General features: G+C 39.6%; 4 protein-coding genes across 5 annotated transcripts in view; 3 read left to right on the forward strand and 1 right to left on the reverse strand.

Annotated features, from left to right (window-relative positions):
• The window catches only part of LOC145495556 (cysteine-rich with EGF-like domain protein 2-B), an 89,725-nt gene extending 82,304 nt beyond the window's left edge, over positions 1-7,421 (forward strand). The window contains exon 4 of the mRNA XM_081475195.1: positions 6,327-7,421. Coding sequence (XP_081331321.1) covers positions 6,327-6,466 — 140 coding nt within the window. The 3' untranslated portion in view covers positions 6,467-7,421. The remainder of the gene's footprint in view (positions 1-6,326) is intronic.
• Positions 1-7,838, forward strand: part of LOC145495511 (uromodulin-like) — a 214,892-nt gene extending 207,054 nt beyond the window's left edge. Inside the window, exon 6 of the mRNA XM_081475152.1 lies at positions 7,466-7,838. Coding sequence (XP_081331278.1) covers positions 7,466-7,830 — 365 coding nt within the window. The 3' untranslated portion in view covers positions 7,831-7,838. The remainder of the gene's footprint in view (positions 1-7,465) is intronic.
• On the forward strand, positions 471-6,260 carry LOC145495557 (protein HEG-like). Of its 2 annotated transcripts, XM_081475199.1 has the most exons (3): positions 471-2,857; positions 3,748-3,862; positions 4,394-6,260. In XM_081475199.1, the coding sequence occupies exons 1-3, from the start codon at positions 2,564-2,566 to the stop codon at positions 4,543-4,545; spliced, it is 561 nt and encodes a 186-aa protein (XP_081331325.1). In that variant the 5' UTR covers positions 471-2,563; the 3' UTR covers positions 4,546-6,260. The 2 variants fall into 2 exon arrangements, with proteins under 2 accessions (XP_081331325.1, XP_081331324.1); XM_081475198.1 differs by lacking the exon at positions 4,394-6,260 and having other exon boundaries at positions 482-2,857; positions 3,748-4,386.
• A 1,055-nt stretch (positions 7,839-8,893) lies between the features above and the next one.
• The window catches only part of LOC145495529 (solute carrier family 25 member 32-like), a 240,583-nt gene continuing 234,714 nt past the window's right edge, over positions 8,894-14,762 (reverse strand). Inside the window, exon 11 of the mRNA XM_081475171.1 lies at positions 8,894-8,966. Coding sequence (XP_081331297.1) covers positions 8,894-8,966 — 73 coding nt within the window. The remainder of the gene's footprint in view (positions 8,967-14,762) is intronic.

A 14,762-nucleotide genomic window follows, 5' to 3' on the forward strand; every position in this document is an offset into this window, starting at 1 on the left:
TTGTGACGCAGGAAAAGGGATTGTTTTCAGGAGAAAGCTCACAGACCTAGTAATGAATAGTCTTTGATTTGGAACTCAAACTTTCACTTGCTTGTCGCAACACCTAAGTTTAAACTAAATAAAATTTCATTGACAGCAATATCATTTAAAGATCCTTTAAACTCTAACTGTGGTTTATGAGTACTACCTGTACCCAGCCTCAAGGAGCACTGGAAATGGCAGGAAGGAGCATCCTTCTGTTTCATTTTGGGAAGCGAAAGGGTAGGGCTACACACAGGATCTACGGTGCTGACGTAGTTAATATTCTTGAACAAATCTAAAACAAATCAAATGTGAACTACATAACCCTGTTCCCAGAAGTGGTCACTTGGTCACATGATAAATTTTTATTACAATTTGGATACATTGTCAAGTAGAGGGGCTATCACGTAGTGTGTGTTCTCATATAATACCAAATTTTTCCGAGAAGCAAAGCTAATGTATGGTCATCAGTTAGGAGAATTAGCTTTTAGATCTCGCGAGTGGAAGTGTTAACTAATTTTCAGCTTAATAGTTCCATATTGTGATAAAAAAAAGTAAATTTCAACTAATTAACAAGATTTATCTATGAACTACTACAATAATATAAACAAAGAATAGAAATAACAGCAGAACAAGAAGTATTGAAATTTGAGTTCAACTTCTTTGTCCAGCTGAGAGTTTAAAAACTGGTGTTATTTCCATTTGGTGGGTTAAAGTTGTGTTTGCAAAGACTAATCACTACACTGATCACTTCAGTCTTGTGATACTTATTTTTGTTATTAAAAGTTTCCACTTGGTTCTTGCTGGCTTTGTGGGCTATAGAACTGGGTATACACACATTCAGCTTCCTGAGGTGTAACTTGAACACGTGTGAAACCGTGTGGGGTCGTGTACAGTTGAAAATGTTTTGTCCCGGTAACCGGGCTAGAGTAGTCTAAGAGCCTTTTCATATGAGTCCGGTCAACCGGGCTGGCTTGGTTTCCGGGATCTCACCTCGCCACTCTTTCCTTCGTAAAAATTTCGATGTGTTAATAAGAGAAGCCGGGCTGGCCCGTTGACCGAGATCTCGGTTTTTGCGACCGAGATCTCGGAAACCGGGATGAAAATTTTCCCATATGAACACTTCAGCCGGCCCGGGTAACCGGGAAGAAGCCTTCTGGACAAAATGGCTTCGCTTTCCCAACATAGCGCCAAAAATGGCACACTTTTTGTCTTGTACGTACGTATTTCCACTTTAGGAGTATGCGAATTAGCTTTATTAGTAAAGTTACAAGAGTCCACAAAGCTACGACCGCCGCGAACGATACAAGTTTATGTTCTACCATTTTGGTTGCGTTTCTTTGGATTTCATCCCGGTCGACCGGGCTGAAATTTCCCGTATGAACAGACAACAAAATTCGTCCCGGTTACCGGGCTCATATGGAGAGGTCCTTAGAGTGCTCATATGGGAACGATTTCCAGCCCGGCCGGCTGCCGAGATCTCGGTTGTAACCGGGCCAGCACGGCTTCTCATACGAACAAATCGAAATTTTTACGAAGAAAATAGTGGGGAAGCGAGATCTCGGAAACCGGGTTCATATGATCACTACATTGTTAAAACACATTGAAAAACAGTACTTCGTAAAAATCGAATAATTACGTGGATACTCTCTTAAAACATCAGAGGATCTAAACACCTTGTTCCATGCATTAGCAATTCTATCAACTGTCGCAACAAAAAATATTGTAGTTGATTGTAATTGATTTATTCATCGCACGAGATCGCCAAATATGCAGTTCTCCAAGGAATATAAAAAGCATGTTTCCTCGGCAGTCCCTCTGTTAAGACACTTAGGTACCACTCAGGAAGGAGTAGCCTCATACAAAAGAAAAATATTCCCTAAAAATTATGCGAGCCTTTTGACTCCAATGTAAACTTGAGGTCAAAATCCTTCACTGCACTAGCATTCCTGCCACTACCTATACGTATTCAGCAAATGCCAAGATAAGTACTTCGAATGCACTTCCGGCAACGTAAGCACCGGTGAACCATCGTGCCTTTCGATCTTTTCATGGATTTCCGCCGTGTTGTTTAAGACATTTAAGTAACCAAAGACGCTATATTGTCTCCTGTTCTTGGCATAGTAGCTCGCGGCTATCATGATTACAGCAAATTCAAATTTCAATGGCAGTTTTCGACAATCTGTCTCTTGACAGAACCCTGCCGCAAACTGGAATTCAGTCTGAGCCAGCTATCGTTTCATGCTTGGAAAACGACTTATGGCTAACGTGATGAAAACCGTTAAGCCGTATTGGAAGGCTTCTGGGGGAACGCTCCACTTCCTCAGTGGGTACCCCCGGTGGAGGCATCAACCGGGGAGTCCCTGACGCGATACATGATAAGGCCCAGTCTAAAAGGGGTCACATAAGATGACCCCACCTAAGAGGGAGGGGGGCATATTCCTTAATAAGACATCATCTTGGAGGAGGAACATCTCTTAAAACGAATCACTTGTATGGGAGTGGTTACTGTATGTATTCAAGAAAATCAAACTGAATTCTAATGATAATTATCGATCATCTGACTCTTTACTCAACAGACCCGTGCCGTCAACTGGAGTTCCGATCCGCGCTCTCGTTTCAAGGCAAACGACTTATTAACCACGTAATAAAAACCGTTGAGTCCGTTTTCAAAGACTTCTGCGGAGCTCTCTGCTTTATGGAACCCAACTGTGTCAGTTATAACATGGAATTAAGGTCCCCGGCGATCACTAATTGTGAACTGAATGATTCAACTCACTTTGAATACCCTAGTGATCTAAAGTCAATGCAAAATTACATTTATCGTGGATCAAAGGTTAGTGTGTGGTTTCTAATCAAATTAGGTTTATAATCAAATTCATCTGAAACCATCAAAGAGCGGAAAATATGAAGTAGCTGAGCGAAAGATCAACTTTTCTGATGTGCTTAGCTTAATTAATAGCAAAATTGGTTAATTAATAATCCCATTCAGTTTGTAAAATCTTATGTTAGTAGAATTTTAGATGAACTGTATCTATCATGTATGAACTTTGTACGAAGTTTAATTTAATTTTACTTTATTTTAATTTTATTATGCATTACCCCATAATGATTCGATTTAGCGCCCTCCTTCCAATAAGCGCCTCCTTTCGAATTGGCACCCCACTTCGAATGTGTTTTTATTAACTAGTAAGCGCCCCTATTCCCACAAGCGCTACCATTCCCTTCCGTTACGATGAGCAATTATGTTATTTTACTTTCACGCGATAAGGATTCTTTTTCGAGATCACCGAATCGGACGTCGAAGACGCCGCAACAGAAAGCTTTTATTTACGTACTGATGTACCGTAAGTGACACGTAAGTGGCGTCGAAATGATTAAAATTCCGTCGCGTTGACTGAACATTTACCGTATATTTGTTACTGTTACAGTTTCTGTTAATAAATACCGTGCTAAAGTTTTGTTTTGAACATTCGCCTGTTTCTCAAGAAAGAAATAAGCGCCCTATCCTGAATAAGCGGCCTTCTCGAATAAACGCCCTCCCTTGAGCTACCCCCCCCCCCAAAAAAAAAAAGCACCTCGGGCGCTAAATCGAGTCATTACGGTGTCGTGCATCAATAAAGGTTGTCTGTGTGTCTGTCTTTAGGTTTTCATAGGAACTAAACGGGGTGAATTTGGGAATAAAATGAGAATTTAACTCAAAATCTTTCTTTCTTCTTGGCTAAGAATGCCTGTGGGGAGAAACCGTGTCAGAACAATGGCACGTGCCAGGCGGGATTTACTAACAAAGGATATCGATGTTTGTGTTCTCCTGAGTTCAAGGGTCAGGATTGTACAGAGGGTAAGACAGTTTACGTTATGGTATCATCGGTGAAGTTTTCCTGCAAAGAAACAACCAGCCAGTGTCCTAAAATGTACACCTGTCTGTCAAAATACATTGCTACTTTCATCTCGCCAATGCATTATCACAGCCTGGGGACAATGGTTATCTTCTCACAATATCGACTGTTATTTCCATGATTTAATTAACCTTTAAGTTATTGAGTCGTATTTCCCTCGTTCCCCCCAACCATGAGTTACCAAAATCCAATTAGCGTCCTGGGTCGGGTTTTTCGTAAGCCGGATGACGCTAACCCGCGATTAAAAGTTAAGCATACCTTTTCTTGTATAAAAACGTTATCGACTACTTATATTTTGGTGTAGTTTGAGAATACTCTAGCTAAAAACTGAAGGATAACACAACATAAACGAAAACCGTCTTCTATAATGAGACCCTTTAACCAAAAAGAACCAAAAGCAGTTTGGAGTTGAGATCATTAGTCTGCATAAAACACGAGGTAAATATTTCGTTGTTGTCGCTTTCTTTTCTCAGATGTTGACGAATGCACTTCAGCTTCGCACAAGTGTCATGCCAACGCTGACTGTATTAATACTCATGGTTCATACAACTGTACGTGTAATCCAGGATATACTGGAGATGGACTCAACTGCACAGGTGAGATCAATAATGTAATGTTCAAATAATTAATGATCACAAGTTACAGGTTATTTGGTGGCACAGAATTTAGTGGATCACCAGGTTACTTACTATGAACCGTATTTATTTCATTTAGAAAGTATCCTGTAAGAAACTGCGCTGAAATTAGCACTTATCCTTAACAAAAGGCCTTCAACCTTTGGCCTTTGGATTTTCGTTAGAATTTTTTCAGTGTCAATTCATTCATCCTATTTTCAAAATTTTGGTTTGTCGTCTGTTTTTTCGCGCCATTTGACATTACCAGAGATATTCGGGCCAAGCTAAAAAGAGAGGTTTAGGTCAAATGGGCCATTTCCAAGTTACACTAAAACGAGGCCTGGTACACAACCGTTCAGATGAAAACGAATTTAATTTGCATGCGAAAGGGTGGGCACCAAGACTCCCTTTGGGAAAGAGGCAAAAAGTAATTCTGAAATGGCCTGTTGGGTCGTCTTTAACAAAATTCCTTTTTTCTTGTTTTCTTCGACAACATTGCAGAATTAGTATCATTTCACTATCATTATTATTTTGGACTATTTTCCCCACAACGTTCGATTTTTTACCGACCTTCTGAGAAAATACTCCTTTTCTTTGGCCATCTTAGCTTAATAAGAAATAACATACAAACTGCGGTTACAAACATGACAATAAAACGCCAAATTGACAGTGCGGCAACGGGCTTTCCTTTAGGTCCTGTTTTGGCCAATATCTTTATGTGCCATCTTGAAGAGAAAAGGGTTCTTAACAACAACGCTCGCCCTTCCATTCGGTTTCGATACGTTGACGATACCTTCACCTTGTTCGACAGTAAAACATAGCAACTCAGTTTCTACACTAGAACTGTCGTTACGCAAATATCAAATTCACCGTTGAATTTGAAGAGAACAGTACAATCCCTTTCCTGGATATCCTAATCAAACGCCACAGTCATACTTTGTCAACATCTACTTACCGAAAGAAGACCTTTACTAGCCTGTACACAAAATAGGACCCCTTCACACCTAGGAAATAAAAAGCAAACCTCATCCGCACGCTCACTTTTCGTTGTTAAAGTATCTGTCAATCACGTCACGTCAACTGGTCACAACTTAAAATGTGACCACTTTGAGAAATTAGCAAAAGGTGTGCCAGATACACATTCCAAGATAAAGGAGACTCTACTATTTAGAGAGCTGAAACCTTCCCTACATGATAATGTTGGCAGTGAAACACTTTGTCGTTATTAGTTTGCATCTTTTAATATGCAAAGTTTTCCCGGCTTCTGTCATTGTTATTGTTAATTACTTATCTAAAATTCAGTTGTTACTCCTATCCTAAACGGTCACTTCTGAAGTTGTATGTCGAAACATACGAAACGTCAAGTTAAATGAATTTTGTTTTCCAACATGCGTTTTATTGTCATGTTTGTCACCGCAGTTTGTGTGTTATGTCTGAGAAAATAATTTTCAAATCCAAGTTAGTGGATCCAACATGGCCGGCTAAATGACGTCACATGACGTCATAACAACAGAAAAAAAAGCAACAACTTATCTTGTACGAATTTTGCAGCAAGCCAAGAGATATCATTATACGTAAAATGAACTTTCCATGTCTTACTACAACGAAAACCCAGAGGGTGCTTCTGTCCACCCACTCCTCCCTTGCACTACGGTTGGGCCGGTACGAGTGAGGAAAAAAAAAGCACAGCATGACTCACAATTCTAAACACACAGAGTCAATTTCATAAACCTTGGGGTAGAAATGCAGATATCACATAAGTATAACTATTATATCACGTTCTATCTCCCAGATATCGATGAGTGTGCTGCACAGAACGACCCATGCGCTGCCGTTGCTGAGTCTACGTGCAGTAATACGCATGGATCGTACGATTGCCAATGCAAAGATGGATTCGTAAAGAACGGTGCAATCTGTGAAGGTGCAATGTAATTTGGTTCATAACTTGAGTATCCCTACGTTGCTTAAAAATTAGTTACAACCTGTCCGTGAGGAGTTGCTATCCGCTCCATCCCCCATTATGTGTAAGACACACCTCAATTGGCCATTTTTGCATTCTCGGTGTTGGACTGGAACTACAATCGTGGACAAAAGTCCTTGGGACACTTATGTTATGTAACGAATTATCTGTGTTTTAGAACTAAAGTTTGCCCCCCCTCCCCACCCAACACAATGTTGAAAATCAGGAGAAATTGCAGCTAGTAGTTTTCAACATTGCATGTGGGATGGGGGGCGAGGTTAGGCAGGTGAAGTAGTATTCGCGTCTGGCGTGTGAGCAAAAGTGCCAAAACTGCAAATTTGTCCCAAGACTTTTGTCCACGATGGTAGCTTGCGGCTGCGGCTAATGCGGGGAGTATTTTCAAATGCAAATGACTTTAATCTCTTTTTAATGATATTCCCACACACGAGCCTCCATTCCAAGCTACAACCATGGTCACAAGCGTTAGAAATCGTCATTCTTTACGCATTTTGCCCCTCCCTACCCTTGTGTAATGTTGACATAACACTTTAGTCCAATACAAGTTTGCATTATACCATTTTCCAACATTGAAAGGGGGAATGGGGGTGCCGGCACTCATTCTGTAGGTAGTACTGTTATGATTATTTTCCAAAACAATTTGTCCATGATTGCAGTTGCAGTCCAATACCGAGAATACGAAAATGTTCTATTGGTACACCTCATCCTATTTCACGTGATTTACACCAATGGAAATTTAGCTCTTTTATGTATTTCATACGTTAAACGAAAAATCGGAGAGCATTAAAGACGCTAGAGTTTCTCTCGACTGCACATCTAGCAACTCTATGATGCACGCTAAAGCATGAATCAATTCTTAATTACGTATTCCATTGATTTCCTTTTCTCGTACTTGTTCAAATGTCTTCTGCGTTTATCACATATTTATTTACACATTTGTGTATTTCCTTTAGTTGATGTATGTCACTGGCAAAATTACAAAAATCTGACAGATGCAGAAAGACAATATGACTACGTAACAAAAAACGAAAAATGTGACGACACACTCAATGGCTGGTACCGCTTCCAAGGAGCTGCAGGCACAAAAATGGTGACCACATGTCCACCGATGGGCCGTTGTGATGCAGCCCTTCCTATCTGGTTGAGGGGTGGTCATCCTACAGTGGCTGAGGGTAAAGTCACAAGAAACGTCTGCATTAATAAGTTTGCCTGTTGTGCCATATCATTCTCCATTCAAGTAAAGAATTGCGGCTCCTGCGATATTTACACGTTATTTAAGCCAGGGTATTGTCCCGCCCGTTACTGCAGCACTGACTAATCCAGTTACAAATGCCCTTACTGTAAAACCTAGACATTGAGTGACAGTTGTATACGTTTACTTTCATTGTTTTTTTTTTCTTTGCGATTACTAACAGGCCCGGGTACCCGAAAAACAAGCAAATGGAACTAGAAAAGGAATTTGCTTAACATTAGACCTTTTCCGACTGGGCGGTTTTTTGCCCCATTTCAGACCATGTGATGAAAGTCTTGAGAATTCTTCCTTCCTTTCAAATTGTCCCGTGTATGTGAATAAATAACTTTTAGATGGATAAAAGAACAGTTCTCTAGAGAATATCACGTGGTCTGTTATGGGAAAACAAACCACCCCAGCGAAAAAGGTTTATTATAGACAATATTATATTGTGGGGTGATGCCTCAATGTTGGACCTTTGCAGGCTCAGTTCGACCGTCGCTTACGGCGTGCAAGTATTTCTACACAGACTGTTTCGTGTTGTAGAAATCATGGGAGATGAGGGGCACGGAACGGGAGAGTGCAAGCTGAGCAGGAATTTTTTTTAATGGATTTTCTTTTTATTACCAATTGTATTCTTACTATAAAACTGTAGTACTATAGTACACGTGACTCTACACTCACTCGAATGATGTCGCGCGGAATGAAGTATATCATGTACAACATTTTACTAATAATACTAATTTAGAGGCATTCCAAAGATCGTTCAATGTCCAGATTGATAACATTCAGCCTAAGTCGACCATTCCACACTCAAGTTGTTAACCAAGCATGTAACCAACGAACGACCAATAAGAACATGCTTCGAGTAATAAGGCTTGTTCTTGCATCAAACCGGACGAAATTCCAGCTCCATTACAATGTCTCTGGAGAGTTTTTGACCTCTTTTCTTATCATTTGTAGCTGTTCCGTAATATTCACAATGCGGTAAAAAAGTATGCACCCATTTCTAGATTTTTTCCTGAACGATGGCCACTTCCAACTAAATCCTTTTCCTCAAACCAAAGGTCCAGTTGGAACATTTGAGGTATAAAAAGCATCGTTCAGACTGCTCTGGCATTTTTCTATTTCATTATTAATTCCCTCGATGCTAACTGGAGGGCAGAAGAGCGTGAATTACGTTTTCGTACACAATAAATGTAAGCGCACAAGCTGGAGTCACTCTGAAAAACAAAAACAAAAAAAATATTTAATAATAAGGACAGACAGTTGCTAGTTGCTTCTTTGATTGTTTATTGACTTCACAATTTAGTTTCGAGTTGGCTTGTTTGTTGGTAATATCTTTTTTTCGTGTTTCCCAGTTTTCGTGTTTGTTTGTTTGTTTGTTTGTTTATGTTTGTTACTTTGCTTGTTTGTTCGTTTGCTTGTTTTGATGTCTGTTTCCTAGTTTGCATGCCTGTTATCTTGTTTTAATGTTTGCTTCTTTCCTTTGTTTGTTTTGTTTTTATTTCGTTTTCCATCTTGCTGCTTTGTTGTCTGTGTTGCTTGTAACATTTTATTATTTTTGCTCTTTCTTTCACTGGTGTTTTTGTTTCAAACATTGTTAACCACGTCAAGTGAAAAAGTCGTTGAATTATTGCGCCTTTAAAAAACACGCGAATTCTGAAGCTCAGTCAAGCCTCAACTAAGTTTTTAATATATATATATATATATATATATATATTTTTTTTTTCCGCTGCTGTCAATAATAATGACAAGGAGAAAAGGAGATAAGATACAGAGACCGCTTAATAGCGACAACGGACATTTTTCTGTATCTCAAGTGACAAGTTCATATACAAAGTTGACCGCGTTTTACAAACACTGGTTATCTGAGCACTGCAGATTTCATAATTATGCACCAATTCTAATCTGTTAGAAAATGAAAGCTTTTAGTTTCACTAAACATACTATAATAAATGAGTATTGACGCTCTTGCACTTGACAAGGGAACTTGAAATTTAGTGCGAGACATTTGTATATTTGTTCTTTAATTACATAGATTAAATAGATATTTTGGAAGTATATTTTAATTCAGTAAATTTTTATGTAAATAATTTTAGATAAGATAGGTTTATACTCAATACTTTTTGCCATTTTTTTCTGTTACAATAAATTGTAATTTAGAGCGTCCTCAATTAGCTCTGTTAAGCTAAATACATCGGCACTGTGAAATAAAGTTATGATTTATTTACACATCGACAAAACATGTGTTCGCTAAGTCTATTATGAGAACCCGGTTAATACGGACACCCGAGTAATGTAGATACTTTTGCGTATCTGTTCCATAGTGCTCTGCAAAAACCTAACATGCACGCTGTACTGTGACGAGCAGGAGGCTGACCGGTTGTCTATTTACAAAGTGTGAAGAGGTAATAATTACCTCTTCACAAATTATTTCGCGACTACCAGGAACAAATCGAGTATAACATGTAGCAACATAGAGGACTTCAACGCAAGGCATTAAGATTACCAAGCATGCTGCTTTTTTTCAAAAAAACAAAACAGAACAAAACAAAACAAAATCGGTAAATGAAACCTTAGAAGGAGGAATTAATGCATTTGCCATTCGGAGGAACTAAACTGTACGTGACAGTGAATGAGAAAGTAAATATTTTTCTGTTGGTATGAAATGCACGTGTGTCGCTTAAGACTAATTTATTGAGTCTTTGGTTGTAAGGTTGGTTGGACAGTTGGTAAGCATGGATCTCAGCTTCAGTATTAGTTTGAAATTTTATTAGCACCAGTTTATATCTGAAGGTCTGTGAATGCTTTAATTACATCTAACCAGCAGAGGTTGATGTACTTGCACTTGGTTGGGGAATTCGTTCCCAATTTTTCCCGCTGGGTTTTAGGGTTTTGGAATCGGGCAATTACGCAAGCTTTATCACCTGAGCGCTACTTTGATTCAATTTTGTTGTGTACCTTACAGCTAGTATATCATTTTAGTCATGTAAGGCTGCACGACAGGCAGTAAACATTGCGGCAATTCCTGAATACGAGTCGCAGATATAAATAACAAATCACAGCTACCGTCACGCTAGCAAGAATGACCGAAACTGCAGTCCTGGTCCATATTGCTAAGATTTGACAACAACGCGGAGAGACGCAAACATGAATGCATGTTCTCAGACTTAGTGGTAATTGTGGTGAGTTGGGATAATTGCAAATGTCAAAAATTCATCTTACCTCAGAACACTTGGAATCAGTCCCTTGTAAAATCCTTTCACCCCTTCGTATCTAGAATTTTGAAATGGAAGACGAAGGAAGATGCCAGGTTAACACGAGAATGATATAATTACAGTGACACGCTTTACACCACCCGGTCACGCCAAAGGCACCTGCTGAGTTTGAAAAAGCGTCCCTTGCCTAATAATGACAAGTAATACTAATAATTCTCTACTTCCTAAGAGTGTGGGTTGTATAAATGCATTTTGATGGAGGGTGCTTCCACTGCATCCAAAATTTCGGTATGAATTTCCAGACCGACAATTCCCGAGAGGAACAGCATTTTTCATAATTTCCAGACTATGGTATGCCCAAATTTTGTCGAGTTTCTCCCCGTGGATTTCCGTTCCACTTTATTTTGCATAATTTTTTTTTGAATTTCTTAGTTGAATGCCGGTTCGTTTTTCGAAAATTTAACAATTCTCAGAATTTCCAGAGACTTTGGTAGGACATTTCCGTACCATTTGCCTCGATTTGGAAATTCAGGAACTTTTAATCCAAGGCGGATAGCGCCGTAAATTTTAATAACTAAGTGGCAAACATAGAAAGGAAAATACAACTTAAAGACAGTCAACAGACGTCCACTGTTAGAACACAATAACCACTTACTATTTAATTTCATTGTTTTTGCTGAGTAAGAGATCTTGACTCGACTCACCTGAACGTTTTTCGTACTATGTTCACTGCTCCTTTGTACTCGGTCATTGTGTACTGATTCTTAAAATTAGAAAATTGACAATTGCGATAGTTCAGTTAAGGGTATCGTGACTTAACATAGAGCCCTCCTCTTAGCAAACACCACCTTCTTTTGAATCTGTTCTTTAAAACAAGGTCTGTTCTTCCCATGACGCGTGGCTAGAGCTTTATTCGACCACCAAAAAATACCATTTAAAACGGAATGACAGCATTTTTCTTGTTACTTTTCTGTTTTTATTTCTTCTCGAGAGTGCACCCTGAAAGATAATCTGACGGCGAAAAATAGTGTGAAAATCCTAAGTGAGACCAAAATCCGTGATTTACACCCCCTAAGCGAGACGACGATCATCCCTGACCTTGTTAAATCAAATGGAAGTCCCCGCCCACCTGCAATCCCTCCTTACTTTATCAGCACTTACTTTAAAAGCCTGAACATTAAATTACAATAAGCGACGGACGAAGAGCTAAAAACTGGAATGATTTTACTGTACAAGTAGCTCAAATAGCCTCGTTTAACAGTTGAACACCACACATGCTAAGTTACCGCGTCCCGCTTGTTAACCTCTTCTACAATCCCTGACAAAAGTAGTTGGGATAGCTGCGCTAGATCACGTATCCCCAATCCTCCTTAATCAAGGCTGGAAAATGTCGCGTTTTTCTCGACAAAAAGGGACAAAACCAAAACATTGTAAGTGAATGAGGGACGGGGAAGGCGGGGGGGGGGGGGGGGAGAACTTGCTTTGTGTCCCAACGTTTTTGTCTGGAATTGTCTGAAAGAAGAATTTAAAGAATGTCAAACCGCTCGCTGTAAAACAAGTAGCAGAAAAGGAGGAGTTGTACCATCTCGCGGGTACAGCTAACGAGCGCTACTAAAAAGAAACAACATGCAACGACAAGTTTTACCTGGGTAGGCGTCAAAGAACAAGAAGTCATATTTTTAAATGACTTTCTACGGTAGGCGATCGATAAGTCCGTGACATAAGCCTCTATCGCTTCTCAAGGGGCAAATGACTCACTTGTTCGCTCCTAAAATCCAACTATGCGAAAGGTATTGTGTTGAAATGGATTTTTCTATTTTCTGCACTGAAAAAATGATGTTGTCTACTTCTTTAGGGGGGTGGTTGATTCGCCCAAAACAGAAATGATGCAAATTCGGCTGAAACAGTGGGCACCGAGCTAGTGAATATTTTCGCCTTGTCCATGCTGTCTCGCGGAGTTTATCAGTTCACAGCAATAAAGCGTTGCTGCTACCTAAACGCGATTAAATTAGGCATGTCTCTCTTCGTTTTCCTCTCTAATACCGGAACGCGTATAAAGCGAGGTGTTTTTTCGGCTTTGGAAGTGTCACCGGATAAAACATTTTGGTTCCAAACTGCTTCGTGTCATTCGAATTATACCTTTTTCCGCTTCATAGGAATTACTTAAAACTATTTAACATTGTTAGGGATCAAGAACTAGCAAAACAGAGCTTTGCGAGAAGGTTTATATGGTTAACCGTTCAATTAAGATAGGAAGGGTAGACACGTAGTTAACTTAGTCTCCGGAAAATGGTTAATCATATTTCAAGTGTCAAAATCTACTATTTTGCCACCAAATTGCTTCCATCCTGCATTTCAAATGATGTGAAGTGAGAAATTTGTGTACCGTCTGCCAACTGGGAAGATCAGCGAAGGTTAGGTTGCAAAACGCTGACTTTGAAATGGTTAACCGTTGTTGGTTATTCGTGCACGTTAATTAAATGCATGGAACCGGGAAGTTGTTGTGTCGCGTGTAATCGTGATATATCTGAATACTGTACACGGGTAAGCTTCAATCAACTTATTTAACACTATTCCGTGAAGCAATACAAAGATCTACTGATAATAATCCTGGAAAATCTCCTCAATAATAGACAAGAGCTCTAAATTTCATTTTGCTTGAAGCAGATCGCAAATTTCGTTCTATTACAGGCGGTTACGAGTTATATTCCACGAATATCTGCATCGAGCCTTAAACCAGATTGACGTAGAAAAGTTCTGTCCAATTTACAGAGACAAAGTGTACGTCATTGACCCGAAATCAAAATTCTAAAATATTGTGACGCCATGACAATCGTTGGCGTTACCTTTACTAGAAAATTCTTCGCATATCTCTTTCAGACAATCCCGGACAAACGTAGTTGGGACAGCTGAGCTGGATCACGTATTACCCATCCCCCCTAATCAATGTTGGCAAATGTCGCGTTTTTTTCAACAAAAAGGGACAAAATCACCTGATTATCAACATCGTAAGTGATGGGAGGGGAGAACTTGCTTCGTGTCCCAACTTTTTTGTCTGTGATTGTAGACTGGTTACCAGTCATGCATACAAAGTCATGCAATGGATTCCATGACCCACTGCTCTTGGAACACCCTCTGTTCTAAAAACCTTTACATGGGTAGTGCTGCACCATTTTGAACGACATCAAACAATCCCTGCACAGTCCTTACCTGAAGCCTTGACCTGACCACTTAATAGGGATATGTTGCAGTGGTAGGAAACATTTTTGATAATTAAGCCATTATAAAATATTCTGTAGAGTTCTAGGGAAAAAAAGTAATAGTTGAGTCAGATTTTTCAGGTTTTAAATACATTATTTCAGCCTCTAAATGAACAGATTTACATGTAAATACTATTCTCTAAAACATATCATATTCACAGCTTCTAGTATCACGAACCTGCATGTATATGCTAAGTTAACTTTTGAGTTGACAGTTAAGGGTTATTTTTGAAATCCAAAAATAAGGGTTATTTTTGAGTTTCGGAGTCTCTCCGCCGCTGCCTAGGACAACAAGGCATTCGCACCGTCTTTAAGTCCGACACGACACTTCGGTCACACTTAGTGCGACCAAAGGACACCGTCAACCCGGCTAAACAAGATGGTGTTGTCTACAGGATTCCTTGTGAGTGTGGCAAAGTCTACATCGGGGAAACAGGGAGATCTATGCAGGAGAGGATCAAAGAACACGACAGGGATATACGACTCGCCCGAACCCAGACCTCCGCCGTTTCTGAACACACCCACGACACCGGCCACT

Source organism: Orbicella franksi, chromosome 8 (assembly GCF_964199315.1).
Source record: "Orbicella franksi chromosome 8, jaOrbFran1.1, whole genome shotgun sequence".
Classification (NCBI taxonomy): Eukaryota; Metazoa; Cnidaria; class Anthozoa; order Scleractinia; family Merulinidae; genus Orbicella; species Orbicella franksi.

Bases quoted from the DNA above. Each gene is read 5' to 3' on its own strand.
- LOC145495557 (XM_081475198.1), top strand. From the start codon at position 2,564: ATGATAATTATCGATCATCTGACTCTTTACTCAACAGACCCGTGCCGT. The intron at 2,858-3,747 runs GTTAGTGTGTGG...TTCTTGGCTAAG, and splicing joins ACATTTATCGTGGATCAAAG to AATGCCTGTGGGGAGAAACC.